Source organism: Symphodus melops, assembly GCF_947650265.1.
Source record: "Symphodus melops genome assembly, chromosome: 8".
In the NCBI taxonomy this organism is placed as follows: domain Eukaryota; kingdom Metazoa; phylum Chordata; class Actinopteri; order Labriformes; family Labridae; genus Symphodus; species Symphodus melops.
Window position 1 is genome coordinate 27369837 of NC_136698.1, and position 20298 is coordinate 27390134.

At 43.8% G+C, this 20298-nt stretch overlaps 1 protein-coding gene across 2 annotated transcripts; it reads left to right on the forward strand.

The window, feature by feature from the left end:
* The first annotated feature begins 998 nt into the window (after positions 1–998).
* exoc1 (exocyst complex component 1) lies at positions 999–19970 on the forward strand. Of its 2 annotated transcripts, XM_079350788.1 has the most exons (19): positions 999–1091; positions 2295–2426; positions 2525–2655; positions 3085–3244; positions 5041–5228; positions 5319–5546; positions 6260–6392; positions 6550–6659; positions 8208–8357; positions 9294–9402; positions 10095–10139; positions 10489–10652; positions 11496–11609; positions 11835–11914; positions 12030–12258; positions 18554–18737; positions 18824–19023; positions 19105–19299; positions 19555–19970. In XM_079350788.1, the coding sequence occupies exons 2-19, from the start codon at positions 2303–2305 to the stop codon at positions 19705–19707; spliced, it is 2697 nt and encodes an 898-aa protein (XP_079206914.1). In that variant the 5' UTR covers positions 999–1091; positions 2295–2302; the 3' UTR covers positions 19708–19970. The 2 variants fall into 2 exon arrangements, with proteins under 2 accessions (XP_079206914.1, XP_079206915.1); XM_079350789.1 differs by lacking the exon at positions 10095–10139.
* The last annotated feature ends 328 nt before the right edge of the window (positions 19971–20298 follow it).

Below are 20298 nucleotides of genomic sequence, written 5' to 3' on the forward strand. Positions count from 1 at the left end.
GAGAACAATGAAGTCACTGAATCATTATGAAAAAGTAAACTTAACAAGAAGTAAGAGATCTTTGATTGCTTAGGTGAAAACAGGAATCCTTTCCCGGTTCTTTTTTTGAACTCTGTGGATTTAAAAAAAAAAAAAGATCCTGGAGTGGGCGCAGATGGTTCGATGACGTGGTTCCCAAACTATTTCTGGGACTCCCTTTAAAAAATGAAAACATCTCTACTCAAAATATAACAATGAGCCCAAATGTAACAAACCGCAGAGCTCAAAACATAGAAACGTTTTGCCTGAAATGATTACAGGGGTGTCCAAAATGCAGGCTGGGGACCATTTGTGCCACACACACACACACACACACACGCACACACACACACACACTCGACACTGGGTTCTTTGTTTGAGTAATATGATAAAAACAATACGATTAAATGTCTATGATCTCAAGTTTTCTTTATGCACATGCACTGTGTCGATATGCCCATAAGTTGTTTGTATTTTGGCTGTTTTGAAACATCTCCATTGCATTCATGTGTCACAAACAGCAGTAAAGCCTGAGTTTAAGTGTTGATGACAGCACAGTCGTCGTCCACCAGCTGGGAAATCTGTGCGTCTGTCTTTGCACAATAACTTCAGCAGTGTTGTGTTCACCCCAGGGTGCTGTGAGCAGATCAGCTGTTCATCCCTGACTCACTGACATTCACACTGGATTTCCTCTACGGGCTGCTGCTAAACATGATCTGTCACTTTTATGTTACAACAAAGAAGAAGAAGGAATGACTCAAAAGGTGAAAACAAAAGCAGAATGGAGATTTTAAGGTTGGATTGATAACGCCACCTGGTGTCCCGAGGACTTTAAACAATTTTACCGAATTAAAATAAAATAAAAATAAGAAGATTAAATTACGAAATCAATAATTTATCATCCCAATAATACAATAAAGTTATAATTTTTTATGTCATTGGGTTTTTGTTTTTTTAATTTTGGGATTCAGGATGAAGCGGATGTTGACACCTTTTGTTGAATCTTGTGACAACTCAACCCGGAAGTGGGAGGGGTGGTGCTTTGCTAAGGGCTGGAGGGCTGATAATACAAGGTAGGAGCTGGTGACTAAAATAAATCTGTCAAACAAGATTTAAAAAAAAAAAAGTATATCCCAACGCATCAAAGTTTTTTAGATTAATTCATCTGAAAAAAACGATTCTAACGTAGCTAGCCTAACGGGTGCTAACAGTTGCTAGCAGATTGAAGCAAACAGAACATCCTTAGCATGAAGCTAACAGACACAGAGAGGACATTAGAACCTTTTATCTCTTTTTAACAATGAGTGACATCGGTTTGACATGAAATATCAACACATATCTGTGTTTTAACACCTCGGTTTGTTTGCCACATCGCCTGTTTTAAAGCTAACATCCTCTGATTTCCTGTTTGCTAACGTGTAGACATCAACTTCAAATATTTTTAAAACATTTAAATTAATATTGTAAACAACAACCGTTGTTTATGTTGTCCTGGTGTTGCTTTGATATGATCACAGGGGAATTTAAAGTTCACACAAGACTTAAAAAGCATCAACAGGAAATAGTGGAGATATTTTTATTAACAATTAAAAAGAAGATAATATATTTATCTAAGATAAATGTCTATATAATTTTATTTACTTAATTTAAGTTCATTTTGTTTTTTTCAGTAGCATTTTCTTTCTTTTTTTTGTTGTTGATGTGAACATTTTATAATGTGTGTTTTTTATTTTGCTGTATGTATCGCCGAATTGAAAGGTTATTGTTCTGTCTGCTTTTTTCAACATCGTGCAGCACGATTAATACGATGACTTTATTTAATAAAGAGCAGATACAAGGTCACAGAGTGTCAGCGGACCTGCAGTTTTACCTACAGAGCGTAAAACTGAACGCTGCTTCTCCATGTTTGGTTCGGACTCTCGGGGGAACAGGAAGCAGATCTGATCTGAGCGGTTTTGGATGGTTCACAATGAATCAGAAGGTCCCTCTCGTGTTTTAAGCTGGATTCTTTGACAGACTGGGAGCCAGTGTAAAGACCTCAGAACTGGACTGATGTGATCCACGTTCTTGGTCTTAGTGAGGACTCGAGCAGCAGCGTTCTGGATCGGCTGATAGTCTCGTCATGCATGGAGGAGTTTTCTCCTGCTGGGACATAAGTCCTGTCATTCTTGATATGTTCTTCAGATTCATATTTGTCAGTGTAACTCAAACATGTGTAACGGATGCGTGTCCCTTATAGTCTTCATAATAAAAACTGTTATGTGTTCTACACACAGAATCCACCATGACAGCCATCAAGCACGCTCTCCAGAGAGACATCTTCACCCCCAACGACGAGCGTCTCCTCGGCATCGTCAACGTCTGCAAGGCGGGGAAGAAGAAGAAGAACTGCTTCCTGTGTGCCACAGGTGCATGAGCTAAACTTTGTAAACGGCTTTAAGGAAGTCCACATAATCAAAGTAAATGTTCCTGAAGTATTGTCTTTGTTTTGTTTCCCTGCGTTCAGTCAGCACGGAGAGGCCCGTCCAGGTGAAAGTGGTCAAAGTGAAGAAGTCCGACAAAGGAGACTTTTATAAAAGACAGCTGACGTGGGAGCTCAGAGACCTGACTGAAGTCGATGCCAAAGATGCGAGCAAGGTCAGAGAAACAATCTCTCTCTCTCTCTCTCTCTCTCTCTCTCCTCTCTCTCTCCTCTCTCTCTCCTCTCTCTCCTCTCTCTCTCTCTCCTCTCTCTCTCTCTCTCTCTCTCTCTCCCTCTCTCTCTCTCTCCTCTCCTCTCCTCTCTCTCTCTCTCTCTCTCTCTCCTCTCTCTCTCTCTCTCCTCTCTCTCTCTCTCCTCTCTCTCTCTCTCCTCTCTCTCTCCTCTCTCTCTCTCTCCTCTCTCTCCTCTCCTCTCTCTCTCTCTCCTCTCTCTCCTCTCTCTCTCTCTCTCCTCTCTCTCTCTCTCTCTCTCTCTCTCTCTCCTCTCTCTCCTCTCCTCTCTCTCTCTCTCCTCTCTCCCTCTCTCTCTCTCTCTCTCTCTCGTTCACGTCCTCCCTCTTCAACGTTTCTTCCTCTCCGGTTTAGGAGAACCCTGAATTCGATCTCCACTTTGAGAAAGTGTACCGCTGGGTGGCCAGCAGCACGGCAGAGAAAAACTCCTTCATCTCGTGCATCTGGAAGCTGAACCAGAGATACCTGAGGAAGAAGGTGGAGTTTGTGAATGTCAGTTCTCAGCTGCTGGAAGGTCAGAAACCTTTTTTTTTCCGTCTTCAGACTCCTCTGTGAGCGCATGCCTCTGTCCATGATTTGATTATATTTGTTTAAAGTCAAAGTGTGTGTTTGTGTGTAGAGCTGGGCGTGATAAATAAAAGATGAGCAGCATTTTTTCCTCTATGTTAAACACTGTCGTTATTCATATTCCTTCGTAAAGTTTTAGTGAAGTTTATTAAAGTTCTTCTTCTGATGTTTTTGATTATTTAAAGAACCTCGGCGTGTGTGCTCGCAGCGAGCTGAGCTGCTCCGTTTGTTGTCAGCTCACTTTTTTTTTACATCCTGATTGCGTCAGTGTTCCCCTTTCAGAAAGACTTGAACAGAAGCTCCGCCCCCTCTCCAAAACAGCTCCGAGGCTTCCTAACACACGGGGCAGCGAGGGGGCTTCAGCCGAGCTTCTCTCTGCAGCGTGAACTGTCTTTAGGTCCTGACAGTAATTAATAACTCAGGTGCTCTGAAAAAGGAACAAAGAAAATCTGTCATCTGGAGCAGCTGTAAGAATTCAACCAATGTTGGATGACGGTTCGTTTTTTTATAAACCAATCACACGCCTCTCTGCTCCATGCATGCACGAGCCCACACTCAAAGCATGAGCTGGAATCAGCCTCAGGACCAATGGCGTGGGGGCGTGGCTTCAGAGCGAGCACGGAGAGGATGCCACTTTCAAACTACCGACCCTAAAAGAAAAGTTTATCATATAAAACATATTCAAATGTAAGATTATAAAAATGAATAAAGACGACGTTAAAAAAAAAAGAGAGAGAGAGAAATTAAAAAGTAAAACGTAGTGCTGTGAAGTGTGACGGACACACACACACTCGCAGTCACAGAAGGTTCCGGTTAACGATCCAGCCGAGGAACCTCCTCCAGAGGATTTAGGCTCCCAGTCCAGTGACGTCCTCAGAGACCGTCCCTGCAGGACTGTGAAGCCGTGACCGAGCCGCAGTGTTTAACACGTCAAGCTGTTGGTGATTATCACCTGTAAAAAAGTGAGAGAGCTGCTGCCCACTTGTGCTCTGTGTCCCTGCTGGATTTTGGTTGATTTGTTCAAAGCATGTTTTAAAAAGGACTTTTTTCAGCCTCTTCTTTGTATCTTGCTTTGTGGCTTTCTGTGTTAAATTCCTCTTTATTCTCACTTTTTTTTCCTCTCTTAAACTTTCTCCGGCCAGAACTTCCTAAAGCGGAAGGTTGGTAGGACTTCACTTCCCTCTCCTCTCCTCTCCTCTCCTCACCCCTCGCTCCATTTTTCTTTAACCCTCCTCTCCATCAGACCCCCCCTCACCTCCTCCGAGCTCCTCCTGTCTGGAGATAATTCACTCTAAACACAGACTGGCATGATGTAACAGTCATTACACACATTCAGCTCATGTTGTTTCTGTATCTACACGTCTTCATTCATTTCACGTGACGTCACAGAAGCTTCCAGGAAGTGTTTTGGTGTAGTTTTTCTGGAGCAGGGAGCAGCTGTGTTTCTTAAAGTAGATGACCGACGTTTGATTGTTGCTTGAACACGAGAGTCACATGTGCTTTAACTTCAGATTTAAGATGCAGTTTTACTCTTTGCACCGGCTGGAGGAGGATTAGTAAGAGTCAGAGTTGAGTTTATTTAAAATGTGACCGACTCATGAATCACATCTCACATCTCACTGTAACGTCTCTGTTTGTTTGTTTGTTTTGTCCGTAGTTGTCTCGTGTTGTGTCTTGAACTTTCCTCGTCTGTCTTCTTAACAAAGACACTCCCTCGCCTCTGTTTTTTTTTGTGGGGATCAGAGTCTGTGCCCAGCGGCGAGAGTCAGAGCGTTGCCGGGGGCGACGAGGATGCTCTGGACGAGTACCAGGAGCTTAGCACCAGAGAGGAGCAGGACATCGAGGGCATGATGGAGATGTGCGAGTACGCCGTCTCCAACGCCGAGGCCTTCGCAGAGCAGCTGTCCAGGGAGCTGCAGGTCCTGGACGGGGTGAGTGAAGGAGCTGGGAGCCTTCAAACCGGGACGAAAAGAAGGACAAGATGTCTCGTCAAGTCGCTCATACGTGTCGTCAACTTTCAGGCCAACATCCAGTCCATCATGGCGTCGGAGAAGCAGGTGAACATCCTGATGCAGCTGCTGGACGAGGCTCTGTCCGAGGTGGACACCATCGAGGGGAAGCTGAGCAGCTACGAGGAGATGCTGCAGAGCGTCAAGGAGCAGATGGACCAGATCTCCCAGAGCAACCGCCTGATCCAGATCAGCAACACCAACAACGGCAAACTGCTCGACGAGATCCAGTTCTTAGTGGTGAGCGCCAGATTTCACCTCTGTGATTACTTCAGCTGCTTTCAAGAAACTCAAGTCTGCCACAGTTTTTTTTAATACATATATGTATATGTGTGTATGTGTATATACATGTTTTTTATTATTTATTTATTTTTATTTTTATATATATATTTTTTATTAATTAATTTTTTTAATTTATATGTATATTCTTTTTATTATTATTATTATTTATTTATTTATTTTTTAATTTATATATATATATTTTTTAATATTTTGTCTTGTTGTGAGTGTCTGTCTTGGTGTGTTTTGCCCTTCACTGTCTAAATAAAACATATTAAAATTGCCATTTTGGGGGTCGCCGGTGGCGCAGCGGCAGTGCGCACGACCCCATGTATTGAGGCTCAGTCCTCGCGTGCGGGCGGCCCGGGCTCGCGTCCGGCCTGTGGCCCATCTCCTGCATGTCTCTCCCCACTCCCTCTCCCCCTTTCCGACTCTATCCACTGTCCTCCCTCTACAATAAAGGCAAAAAGGCCAAAAACAAATCTTAAAAAAAAAAAAAAAATTGCCATTTTGATTTTTATAAATTTTTCAGTGTTTTCCTTTTTTTTTTTTTTTTATGAAGATATTTCAGATTTTTTTGATGATTTTCCGTAATAAAAATCGTCGCCTTGCAAAGATTTATCCCTCATCAGAGTTGTACTCTTAATTTGGCGACTGTCCTGTGTTTCTTTCAGAACTACATGGACCTGTCAAAGGGACACATCCGAGCGCTGCAGGAGGGAGACCTGATGTCTCCTAAAGGGATCGAGGCGTGCATTAACGCCTCCGAGGCTCTGTCGCAGTGCATGAACGTCGCCCTCAGACCCGGTTGGTTCACACAATCGGCCCACTTTTCGAACAAATCTGATCAGATAAATAAAGATGTTTATATGAAAACATCACGTCTCAGCTTATCGTAGCAGATTGTTGTTTCGCAATCGGCGTAAAACGAACGTCTTTTTTTTTCCGTGCGTTCTTCCTGCAGGTCACGAGAAACTGATGGCTGTGACGCAGCAGCACCTCCTGTTCGCAGAGCTGAGAGACACGTTCGCCCGCCGCCTCACAAATCACCTCAACAATGTGTTTGTTCACCAGGTAACAGGCGCTGTAACCCGTCTGAAAGTGATGCATTGATTTCTCTAAGCTTCATTTACAGGCGCCGTCTCTGAGTGACGGCCTTACTTGTGTCAGACGTTCACAACAGTTTGCATTAAATAAACACACAGGTCGTATAGAAATACTTCAGAGTGCTTTAAGGTCAAGTATAAGGATGAATATTTAAGACATGTGGTTGTCCAGAGGGGGGCGGAGCTCTTTGTACTGGGACCTCACAAAGCTTCACTTTTCCAAACCCTCAAAAATCAAAGGTTCAACACATTCAAATAAATCTGTGGGTCAGAAACTAGAGGCGGGTTTGTTGTGTCTTTTCTCACATGAACGGTCTCTGGACCCTTCAGGTTAATGTGGGGAACCTTTGAAGGGGCCCCTGCAGAACGTTTGGAACCACTCAGTTTAACTAAATCCATCTAGTTTTATATTAAGAAGTCACAAAAAAACAACAACTTTTCTGTCGATTTATCAGAGTGTGAAATCTGAAAGATACGTCACGGCATCAAGGAGAGATGAACCAGATGTTAAAATGAATAAGACAACAGAGGGCTAGGAAGCAGTGAGGTAAAGGGATAAATTAAAAGGCGAAAACATTCAAGAGGAGATGGATAAAAAGGGTAGGGAACAGGAAGGAAGGGAGAGATTTAGTAGAGATCAAGTCTATAAAAGTGAATTTGAAGAGTGCATCCTTGTTTTGTGTCCATCTCGCCTGTGCAGTGAAACGACGTGTCATAAAGTTAAAACATCTTTAGACGTCCTCTGGATTCTTCTGCACTCTCTCTCCTTCTGTTTCTCCCTGACTCTCTTCCTGGGCTTGGTCGTTTCCTTCTCCTTGTCTCCTTGTGTCCCTCCTTTCCTTGCTCACTTTGAATCATCCCACTCTGCTCTCTGTCTCCGTGTCAGTTCAACCACTTCAGTCACTTCAAAATGACCATCCCTCAGTTCTATAGGTCCTCCTGTCTGTCGCTTCCAGTGAGTACCCTCACAGCACCCCCCCCCCCCCCCACTGCCCCCCCCCAACCACCCCGCCCGCCCCATCCTCTGTGCTAACGTTCGCCATCTCACAGCAACTCACATCTCATGACCTCAGAGAGCCTCTCACCGCTTAATACGAACGCACGCACGCCCTTTTCTAACTTTTCAACATCTCAAAGCTGCGAAGGCGCCGCTCACCTTCATCGGCCGAGGGCTCTGTTTGGCTTTTGGTTTCGAAAGATCTCACATCATTAAAAACCCGCGTGCCCCGTCTGCTCTGCATGCATGTCTCACAGCACAAACAGTGGATGCTGAACAATAAGAGGGCTCCGTTGAATTTAAGGTTTGAACATGTGCTTGACCCTGAAGGCATCCAGTGTCGAGGTGAAAGGAGGTAACGTACGTGAATGAGAGCGAGGTCGATGATCTGTGTGGATAAAAACAGACTGATTATTTGTTCTCCATAATCAAGTGTTTGTCTCTCTCTCTCTCTCTCTCTCTCTCTCTCTCTCTCTCTCTCTCTGTCTCTCTGTCTCTCTCTCTCTCTCTGTCACTCAGGGCCACGATCAGAGCTCCACCCTGTCGCAGCACACGGCCGAGCTGACCCTGCCCAAACACAGCCCCCTCCACAGAGACCTGCTGCGCTACGCCAAGCTCATGGAGTGGCTGAAGAACACGCACAGGGAGAAGTACGAAGGCCTGTCCAGGGTCAGTGACGCTAATACATCACACACGTCGGTCCAACAGAACCAGCGACACAGTCTAACACTACATACACCAACACAATGAAGAAATACGTGCTGAATATGTTAAGATGGCTTCCAGACATACACGAGCGACTTAAGTCTTAGGAAGCGCCGTTATTAAGAGAAACATTTTTTATTATTCAGTGCTGAACAAGACTTGTTGTTTTCATCCAAACATGTTATTTTTTAAATTTTTAGGGCTGGGACTTGATTCAAAATGTTTAACTAATTAACTCAGGACTTCTAATTAATTAATCACATTTTAAGTGCATCACAATATTTGCCCTAAACAGCAACACTTCTCAGTCTAAATGGATTTTGGTGGATGAATGAATACAATGCATGCAGTGTTATTTGCTTCTCAGTTTCATAAAGCTGTTGGATCTTGTTTGAAATAGTTTTTCTGCACAGCAGCTGGAAAGTTGAATCACACGTTGCTATCTGTAGCACATTATCTAACCCCTTATCTTCTACCACTAATAGTGGTCTACAGTCCAGAGCGATCAATTTAGAGAGTGAATTTATAAGTTTATCAGATGTTAAATTACTAATTTTGGTCCTGAAGACAGTCATTTAGTCGAGTTTAGGCTGCAAATGCTTCTTGTTTGTACTTGTGGCGAAGCCAGCACAAAGCTAGCAAAAACTAGCATAAAGCTAGCACGATGCTAGCGATTAGCTAGCGATAAGCTAGCAAAAAAGCTAGCATAAAGCTAGCACAAAGCTAGCACATAGCTAGCGATAAACTAGCATGTAGCAATGACAAACAGTTCCGGGCTGTTTATGAGGCAAACTGTGATTAAATGCGTTAAAAAAAATTTAACGCATCGTTGTCTTAATTAATTCATCATAATTAACGCGTTAAAGTCCCACCCCTAATTTTATTTTTTATTTTTCCCAGACCTACGTTGACTACATGAGCAGATTATACGAACGGGAAATCAAAGACTTCTTTGAGGTTGCGAAGATAAAGATGGCGGGGACAACAAAAGAAGCCAAGGGCAAGTTTGGTAAGAGTGATGAACGTCAGAGGTGTCAGGACGCATGTCAGTCTTCTGTTTTGTTTATTGTTGTTTTTTATTTATTTTTTTGAGTCGTGTATTTTACTTGTTTGTTTTTTTTTAGTTAAGTTTCTTGTTTTTCTATCGTTTGCTTGTCGTTCCCGTCAAGACGTTTTGAATTTTTTCCTGCCTCTCTGGATCTCCTCTTGCGCTATTTGTGTCATAAACTAAAAGAGTCGGTTCTTTTTCCAGCTTTTTTTTTTTCTGTGTAACCTCCGTCAACAAAAGCATTTTTTTTTCCTCAACTCGTGTTTGCTAATTTCCTGCCTGTTATTCGACTCTTTTCCCCCCGTTGCACCTTTACGTGTTGGATTCTTCACCCGTCTGAATATTGACCCTCCTGACAGGACTCTTGGTTTAGAGAACTCTGCTTTCTGCACTCTGTATTAGCTTCCCCCGCTGAAAACAAACTTTGTTTTCTGAAGGTTTGTCTGAGCTACGAGCACAACTCGACCACCGCAGTGCACGTCAGCATATATGTAGCTGTGTATGTCTAACATCTAGCCTTGTCCCCCCCTCCCTACACACACACACACACACACACACACACACACACACACATACACACACCTTCCCATGCTGCATGTTTATAAGCCTAACCTGTCTCTGTCTTTGATGCCTGCCTTTCTAACTGGCTGCAGCCACGCTTCCGCGGAAAGAGAGTGCACTCAAACAGGAAACAGAAAGTAAGTATGACCATTTGACTGAGTCTTTTCTCTGTCAATTACCCTCTCTGCTTTTTTTTCCACTTTGCCTTACGCAGCTGCGCTAAAAGGAATCCCTGCAATCCTAATACATAACACTTGAAGCTCTGACAACCATTACCTCCCCATGTAGTGTGTTGGTCTGTGCTACATCTTGCCACAGCAGCTGTATGCATCATCACATACTCTGATAAGTGACTAAAAAACAAACAATTTCTACCTCCAGCCCTCTGGAGGATTTTATTTCATAATTGACTCACACAAGCCTGCAGATCGACTCGTTCCCCCTCAGTAAACCTGTGATGCTGAATCCTGCTGTATTTGTTGTCAGGCCTTCACGGCAGCTCTGGGAAGCTCACAGGCTCCACCTCGAGTCTGAACAAGCTGACCGTGCAGGGCGCCAACAGCCGGCGCTCCCAGTCCTCCTCGCTGCTCGACATGGGCAACATGTCCGCGTCCGACCTGGACGTGGCCGACAGGACCAAGTTTGACAAGGTGACGCTGCCAGAGATCAAACCCAACTAATTCAATGTGGAGTGGAGATAAATCTATGTAGGTGGAGGTCGGCTGTGCAAAAAACTGAGGAAGCAGGAAGAAATCAAAAGAGTTCAAGTTTTATAAGTAAAGACAGTAAAAACAAGTCAAACAAACACGTCTTTCATGTTTTAAATACTTGATACCATGATGCTAATCAGGATTCATTACATTTTGAGAGGCTGCGAGCTGAGCAGCCGAGGTGCTTTTACACTCAATACTCTTGAGTTCATGATTTTCAAGCCTCCGAGTGCGCGCCGAATTATTCACAGAGGTCACGACCCCTCACAAACAAAAACAGCCTCGGCAATTAAATCAAGTAAAAACCTTAAATAACAACATTTAAAGTTAAAAGTGTTTCTTGTTTGCACTTTAGCAGCCGCAGGATGTCTGGATAGGAAGCTGCTAGCTGAGCTGCCACTCACGTTAGCTAGCTGCAGGTCGCTACAAGTGGCTCACCTATCGGTTTGCTGACTGTGTAAAATAATTCCAACGACAGTAAAAGCACGTCTTCCCACTATTCAGTGTAAAGTAGAAATGTTTTCTTGGACATTGGTGTGAATTTAACATTATTGATCGGCTTATTACACACTGTAGCTTAATTCAGCTGATGTGTGCTGCGTAAATAAACAAAAGCGATGTGATGCACGTAGCTCTCAGATGAAGAGAGGTTGGAGAGCCGTGCTTCAGCGCCACTATCGAACATTTAGACGACCTTCAGACGTGTCTATAATAAATGAAAATGCATCATTGTTGACTTCTGTTGCTCTGTATTCAAACACTAAAGTTCTTCTGTCTTTGTAGATCTTTGAGCAGGTCCTCAGTGAGCTGGAGCCGCTGTGTCTTGCAGAACAAGACTTCATCAGCAAGTTCTTTAAGCTGCAGCAGCACCCGACGGTTGTCCCGCCTCTTGCTCAGGTAAATCAGTGTGAAGCTTCTGGAAACAGCATCAGGGGGAGCATTATCTCTTCCTCCCTTTAGGTTAGCTTCTATTGTCATGTGCAGTGTCCTTCCTGATATTACTTTTCTTGTCCTCTCATGTGATCTATGTGCAGCAACAGCAGACGCATGAATGTTTTCAGTCGCAGCATCGTTCAGACATGCGTCAGCACACGTTTTGTTTTATGTCTCTTCTCTCGTCAGCCGGAAACAGAAGAATCAGACGGAGGCACGCCGTCAAGAGTGGCCCCCCAGGCTGAACACAGACACTCTCTGTCATCAGAGTGAGTATCATCAGCTTCATCAGCTCACACGTCAGCTGCTGATGTAACCCGTCTTCACTGCCAGGAAGCATCATTCTTCACGTCCCGTCGCTGTCGTCCTTTCTGTCTCTTTCAGGAAAGACCTGGTGCGGCTGATGATGAATAAGATCTTCCAGAGCATCGAGACGGAGCTCAACAGTCTCATCGCTCTGGGGGACAAGATCGACAGCTTCAACTCTCTGTACATGCTGGTGAAGATGAGCCACCACGTGTGGACAGCCGAGAACGTCGACCCGGCCTCTTACCTCAGCACCACTCTGGGAAACGTGCTGGTCACCGTCAAGAGGAACTTTGACAAATGCATCGTGAGTCCAGAGTTTTGCTGTCTGCACATTTACAAGGTCACCGCTTTCAACTCCCCACTTACATTATCGCCATCAGCCACAGTGAGCTCGATCTAACGTCATCTGTCACGCAGCAAGCGAAGCTGTCATTCAATCTCCTGAACTTTGTGAGCGTGTGAGAGCAGGAGCTGCACGCTGCCGCCAACAATCAATCAATCAATCAATCAATCAATCGAGCGTTTCATTTGTACTTGTGTTGCGCCCAATTCATTCAAAAATGGAAACTTCAAAGAGACTTTGCACGAACCTGCAGTGTGAACTAGTTTGTTAACGTTGAGACGTCGAGCTCCACATCCAAACTAACCAAAATATCAGATTTAACTTGCTGGGACCAATCAGTGAGCAGCAGTGTTTGTTCCTCTCTTAATGGCTAAACATAACTTCTCTTAAATGTTACCCCACAAACACAAACTGAAATTATTTGTTAATAGCACTATTGGTCCAGAAGCTGATTTCAGCTCATGCTTTGAGTGTGGATTCGTGCATGCATGGAGTAGAGAGGCGTGTGATTGGTTTATAAAACGTGGTCCAATCACGTGAAGTGGTTGAACGAATCACATCATACCAGACCAACTTTCGCATTGGGACTTGAACCGGCGACCCTTTGGTTCCCTACAGACTCCGCCCACATCCTCGTTGACTTCCTGTGGCACAGATTTGTAAATCACTGGTTCTCCCGTCTTGAAAATAGATTTTTCCTTATGATAATATTTTATTTAAAAAAAAGAGATATTTTATTTAAAAATAAAATAAAATAAAAATGATATTTTATTTAAAAAATAAAATAAAATAAAAACGATAATTTATTAAATGGACATTAACTTAAAGTCATCAGGGGAAAAAATCAACAGAGAATTAGGAGCATTTTCTCATTGACTAATATACAACACAACTTCTTCCTGTAGTGTGCTAGCTTGAAGTGCTTCTGTTGCCTTTTAACCCGCTTGATGCGTCATGTATTCATCGAACAGAGACATCGTGTGCCCTGAGACGCTGTCCATCCTCTGCCTTCTCATTCAGATGTCTATAAACTCCTGAAGTCTTTCTTTCTTCCTTCGTCAGGATACTTTTGATTTCTTGTCCTTAAAACACTTCACTTTGTCTCGTTGAATTCTGCGCTAAAAATAATCTTGTGTTGCTTTAAAAAACCAGCCGAGCTGAAGCTAACACCATCAGAGATGCATGACGTGCTGACATTTTACAAACCATAACAAATGTTATTTTTCCCTGCCAGCACTACACGTGTCCTACAGTGTGAGAAACTACCTGAGTGCGTTCGGATTGTCCCACACTATCCACTTTCACTCGCCTTATTCACCTTAACCCCGGAAGCAGTTAAGTGGCGGCCATGATAAGAGCCGTTCGAATTCTCTAAAAGTTAAAGAAAGTTGGCTCAATGCTTCCTTTATAACCTCCTTTAGCATATTAAACACTGGACCATCCTTTACAAAAGGAGATAAGAAAGTGCCGCCCCACAATTCATTGCGGCCGCAACTTTTAAAGCTGCTCGACCGACCCATATCCGAGCGTTCACGAAAACTACGGATCTGTCAGAGGAGACATGTGGAGACAATCTGCACATTGATTTGACTTATAATTAGTCACAGCCTTCGAATTTATTTCATTTCTTTTTTATTGAGGTAAACTCTGAACGTTATAAAACCATCAAAGTAAAGTTTCCTGGTGTCTGATGAAGCCAACCTTTTATTTTTATTCACACCTCACGGTTTTTAGGATTATTTCAACTGTAAGACGGCTCAGGGGAAACATGGAAACATAGATGAGCTTTTTGTAGTCCATTTTCTGAAACCTGTAGTTCCACCACGGAACATCACTAACCTCCGCTGCCGTCACATTATTATGATGTCACCGAGTGAAAGTGCGGTCGGATTGTCAAAATAACGCCATCGCCTTTTCCCAAGTCCTTTATGAATTCTCCTAACACCTTTCCTTAACCCTGTGACGTTTTGCAGTTTAAAACTATTTTGCTCTTAACACTTTGCTCTGATTCATTTATTTGCTATTTTAAATATATACCTGTAATCACATCGTGACGTTACTTTAGGTTTGAATTAAGCAAAACTTAAGGAAAAAATACCGTGGGAATAACAAAATATACAGACGGTAAATCGAAGAGATGCTTCATTTAGTCCATGGGCCAGAGCCAAAAAAATAGTTTGTCGGTATTTAAAAATGCATTTAGACACAGGTACATGTCCTGGTTTGGGCTCATGGTCAGGATATTTATCAGTGTTTAATAATATTGTTTGGTATCTTGGCTTTTATTGAAGCCCAATAGTGAATCTTTCGGACAAATAATCTGGTAACTGTCGATTTAATGCTTCACTTTAAGGACTTTGTTTTTATTAAAAGAAGGTTCAATAGGACGAGTGCAGAGACAGAGACTTCTCAGTCTAACTTACAAATAAATGTTTATTAGCAATGTTTTCATACCAGACCTTCATCAGGCTAACAGCCCCTAAAGTAGCAGTTAGCGTGATGAAGGTTGTCAATAAATGTTCTATATGTTTGCAAGTTGGACAGTAGAGCATTGGAGTTAACCTTTAAATAAATAAGATACATAAATATATATATATAAATGTCCATCATCAGGATACTTTATACAGTTCATCCATTTTCTACCACTTACCCCGGGCTGGGTCGAAGGGGAACCAGCCTCAGCAGAGACGCCCAGTCTAGAGCTTAAAGAGTTTCTGAGATGGAATTCTGACTTTAGGGAACGTTTCTGATGATGTATCGGACCGGGGACTTGGAATTTTCAACTTCAGAATTCAAATAAAAACACAGCATCATACTCAGCATCATACTTCGCATCAACATCATCGCCTTTGATGTCCTTGATGTCTTTGATGTCTGATGTCATATGTCATTACCCAAGAAGGTACATAAGCTCAGAATCACAACTCTCACTTCAGTCCAGCCAGGAGAGCCAGACAATCAGACACACACACAGCGAGCTTAGCATTACACAAGTATTTATAAATGGAGAGAATTGTGAAGAAGAACGCCAAAAAAGGCAAAAACAAGGTGAAGAAGAACGTCGTCTTCTGCTCCTGGAATCAAGAGGGCACAGTCCTCAGCAACCAGGAAGAAAAGAAGTTCTACGGATTTATTGACGAGGACTTGTCAGATGATGAACAGGCTCTTTCACTACTTGTGAAGCCTCTTCAAAAGAAGGCTAACACAATGAACATATCAGAGTTTCCTTCTTTGCAGAGGGAGCCATCAAAGGGGACAACTCTGGACAAACAGAAGGAGGGAAATGTCCTGGGTGGGAATGATGACACTGCAGTGACTCAAACACCACAGCCTGCAGTGTCTCTTCAACCAGAACCCGTAGAGACACACATGATCCAGACTGAAGACAAGCATGATCCACAACCTGCAGAGACTCTTCAACCAGAACCCATAGAGACACACATGATCCTGACTGAAGACAAGCATGATCCACAGCCTGCAGAGACTCCTCAACCAGAACCCGTAGAGACACACATCAACCTGACTGAAGACAAGCCGGATCCACAACCTGCAGAGACTCTTCAACCAGAACCTGAAGAGACTCACATGATCCTGACAGAAGACAAGCCTGATCCACAACCTGTAGAGACTCTTCAACCAGAACCTGAAGAGACTCACATGATCCTGACAGAAGACAAGCCTGATCCACAACCTGCAGAGACTCTTCAACCAGAACCCGTAGAGACTCACATGATCCTGACTGAAGACAAGCCTGATCCACAGCCTGCAGAGACTCTTCAACCAGAACCCATAGAGACACACATCATCCAGACTGAAGACAAGCCTGATCCACAGCCTGCAGAGACTCCTAAAGAGCCACAGTCTGTAGGTGCAGCAGATCAGTCACAGCAGTCCAATGATGTAGAGCAGTTCAAACAATTGCATGAAGATCATGAAGCCAAGTTGACCTCCAACATGGCTCTTCTCCTTGCTGAGGTTTCAAACAAGCAGGCCACAGCAAGAGAAGCAGTCATGGAAGTAGGGAAGCTGAAGAACGCTCTTGAAACTGAAAGGGAGAAGCGTTTAAAGACAGAAGAGTGTCTCGCCCAGCAAATCGAGGAGAACTCCAGACTGAAGGTTGGTGTGTCCCAGGCTGCTAGCCTGTGGGGACAGGAAAGGAACAATCTCCTGGGAGAACTCCACAGATTGCATGGTGAATTATGCAAGGCGCAAAAGTGGGCAAACGACCACTGGTCCTCTTCCATCAAGGCTGCACCCAACCAGGCCCATGAAGACCTGGAGAAGAAAACCAGCCAGTTGGAGGTTGAAACGTCCCGTCCCTTGACTGAGGTAACAAATGAAACCTGCATCCTAAAGGCCGCACTCCAAGAGGCCCATGAAGACCTGGAGAAAAAGAGCAACCAATGGGAGAAGGAACGGTCCTGTCTTCTGTTGGTGCAACAGGAGGAAACCTGCAGCATAAAGGCTGCTCTGGTCCAGGCCCAAGAGGACCTGAAGCAGCAGAAACTGCAGTGGGACGAGGACAGATCCCGTCTTGTAGACGAACAAAAACAGTCAACCTGCAGGATGGAGGAGAAACTGAAAGAGGCCCAAAAGAACCTGATGAACGACAAGTGTTCATTTGAGAAAGAAAAGTTTCAGCTCCTTGTTGCTCAGAGGGATGAACGACGGAAGAATCAGACTGAACTGGAAATGTCTCAAGAGAACACTGAGAACCTCAAACACCAGTGGGAGGAGGACAAGTCCCGTCTCCTAGCTGAACATGAGGAGGAAACTCTCAGAATGAAGACGGATCTGATCCAAGCCCAAGAGTGCCAAAAAGGGCAGAAACAAGACTGGGAGAAGGAAAGGTCTGAACTACTGGATGGACACACACAAGAAATCAATAAGATGCATGAGGCCCTAACAAAGGCCAAAAAGAACCTGGAAGAGCAGAATTATCAGTGGGAGGATTCCAGGTCACAGCTCGATGAAGAATCCCTGAAGATAAAAGCATCCTTGAACCAGGCACAAGACGAGCTGAAAAGTCAGCAGCTGCATTGGCAGAAAGAGAAAGCCTGTCTCCTGGAGTCTGTCAACATCTTTAAGCAGACGCTCGAGGAGGAGGATGAAGAGAATTGCAAGTCATCAGATGGCCTGATGGAAAAACTACAGAACCTTGAATGTCAGGTGAAGGAGGTTCAGAAAAAGAAGAAGAAGTCTCTGAAGAAAAAGTTCGTAGGTCTTTTTAAAAGAGACAAAGAAACCACCTCTCCAACCTCAGGCCACCTGTAGCGAGACTCTTCAGCCCTCCTCCCACACCTGCCCCCCCCCCCCAAACCTCCTTCATTCTACCTCCTAACCTCCCCAAACCTCAACCTCTTACCTTTGTCTTTTTGAGTCAGGGTTAAAAAGAGCCAAAGTGGCCAAACCTTTCCCCTTCCTTACCAACCCTGACCTGTTGACCTTATTTTATTTTCTGCTCCCTTCCTGTTAGAGTTCCCCCCACCTTTCCCCTCTGCCCCGACTTATGTCTTCTGTCATTAAATGCAAGCAAAAAATAAAAAAAATAAAAAAAAATTCATCAAATTCAAACTTTCAGTGCATCCTAAGATTACTTCAGATCATTTTGTAAAAATTACAAGAAACAAAGGACAATAAAAGCTGTGAAAGCAAATAAAGAACCTGATTATAAGTCGTCTTTATAAGTGAAATTATGAGACGTGGACGGACACAACGATCCCTGTTACGTCCTCTTCGTCCGTTTGTTGACTCTGGAATCACGTTTGATCTCGAGAGATTTCGTGAGATTTCCCGTCTGATCGGGGGACGTTGGCGAGTGAAATCGGTTGGTGTGTTGATGTCGCCGTGTGGCCGCACACCACACACTGTACGACCAAAACTGTAAAACCTCCGATTATTTATCGCCGTGTGTGTGCTCTCTCAAGTTTGGGAAATCGGCCGACAATTTTAAAATCCTGCCGTGTGAAGCGGCCTTAAAGTTCAATAAAAATGTGTAAAAAAAACAAACAATAAAGCAGTCGAGTTCAGACATTGGTCGAAGTTTTTACGTGTTTACAAACTGCTACAGATGACAGATTATTTTATTTATTTGCTTCTTTTTCAGAGCACCTGAGTTATTAATTGCTGTCAGGACCTAAAGACAGTTTAGATAAGAATATTAAAAAGTGTATCTGGAGAAGATGACCAACCCTGCCTTTAAGGACGTCTTCATGTTATGACCTGAACACGATCTCTCTCTCTCTCTCTTCCACAGTCCGGTCAGATCAGGCAGATGGAGGAGGTGAAGATCTCTAAGAAAAGCAAAGTGGGTATTCTGCTTTTTGTCACCAACTTCGAGGAGTTTGCTGAGCTCGCGGAAACGATCTTCCGAAACGCAGAGCGCCGAGGAGACCTGGATAAAGCGTACGTCAAACTCATCAGAGCCGTCTTCGTGAACGGTGAGTCGGCCGCTACTCCAAAACGTTTGCAGACGTCTGGAAAACGAGCCAAGAGTATTATTTACTTTTTTTTAAATTTTTTACAGTGGAGAAAGTCGCCAACGAAAGCCAGAAGACACCACGGGATGTCGTGATGATGGAGAACTTCCACCACATCTTCTCCACTCTGTCTCGTTTAAAGATCTCCTGCTTGGATGCCGAGCGACGAGAGGCCAAACACAAGTACACCGACCACCTGCAGTTCTACGTCATTAACTCTCTGGGACAGCCGCTGGAAAAACTCAACGTGAGTCCGACTCCTCCCCCCCTCCCCCCCCGAGATAGGATGAGAGCGATCACGTGACCCGTTTTTCTGTCTCTCCCGCAGCATTTCTTCGAAGGAGTCGAGGCTCGTGTGGCTCAGGGCGTTCGCGAGGAGGAAGTGAGCTACCAGCTGGCCTTCAACAAACAGGAGCTGCGCAAAGTTATCAAAGAATATCCCGGAAAAGAGGTGAAGAAGGGACTGGACAACCTGTACAAGAAGGTGGACAAACACCTGTGTGAAGAAGAGAGTCTGCTGCAGGTAACAAGATCACCATTGAACAGAAGTTGTGACCTCACATCCTCACTCATGGGCCAAATGGCTCCATGTCTGACATGGTTTAGGTTTGTAATCACCGCCCAGGAGCAGCTCTATGTTTATGCTTTTAAAACATTGGTTTAAACAATCAGGTGAGGCAGCTGCTGAACAGGTAGATTTCTGAATGATGAGCCACGATGAAAGGTGAGATACCTCTGTATTTAAAGTCCTCCCTTCCTTTCTGTCTGACTCCACCAGGTGGTGTGGCACTCCATGCAAGACGAGTTCATCCGCCAGTACAAGCACTTTGAAGACCTGATCGGCAGGTGCTACCCCGGATCGGGAATCACCATGGAGTTCACCATCCAGGACATGTTGGAGTATTTCTCCAGCATCGCTCAGTCTCATTAGTCTCACTGCTCTGCACTTTGAGTCACACTGGCAGAAAATACACTATAGCTTCTGAAAATAACGACTCTAATGTCTCGCTGATCCTGCACATTTCCTGTGTGTGTGTGTGTGTGTTTTAATGGAAGTGATGCAGATTTATTTGCATCATATGTATGCCTGTTCTGATTTGATTCAAACATCCGCTTTATATTTTGTTTATATCTTTATTCCTTTATGCCATGTAGTATGTACATAATAAATTCACAGTTGCTGATTCATCCAAAGATGTGTCATTCTTTTTTTTTTTTTTTACTAAAACAGCTGTGAGGATCTTTCAGTTTGTGTGGATGTTAGTGCCCCCTTGTGGACAAAACACGCAATCTTAAAGTTCTCTTCAAAGCTCTTGTGATGTTGATTTAGTAATCCTGAAAAGTCTCTAACCTGATGTATCCGGATAAAACCTTTTGAACAACAGATTCCTGAGATTAAATGAGCAGTTAGTAAATGTGTATGTGAGAAATTCCTGGAAGTATGAAACTTTAGCACACTGGTCATACAAAACTGTCCCACAATGCATTGCAATTCACAGACCATCCAGTGGGTGAGCTTGCC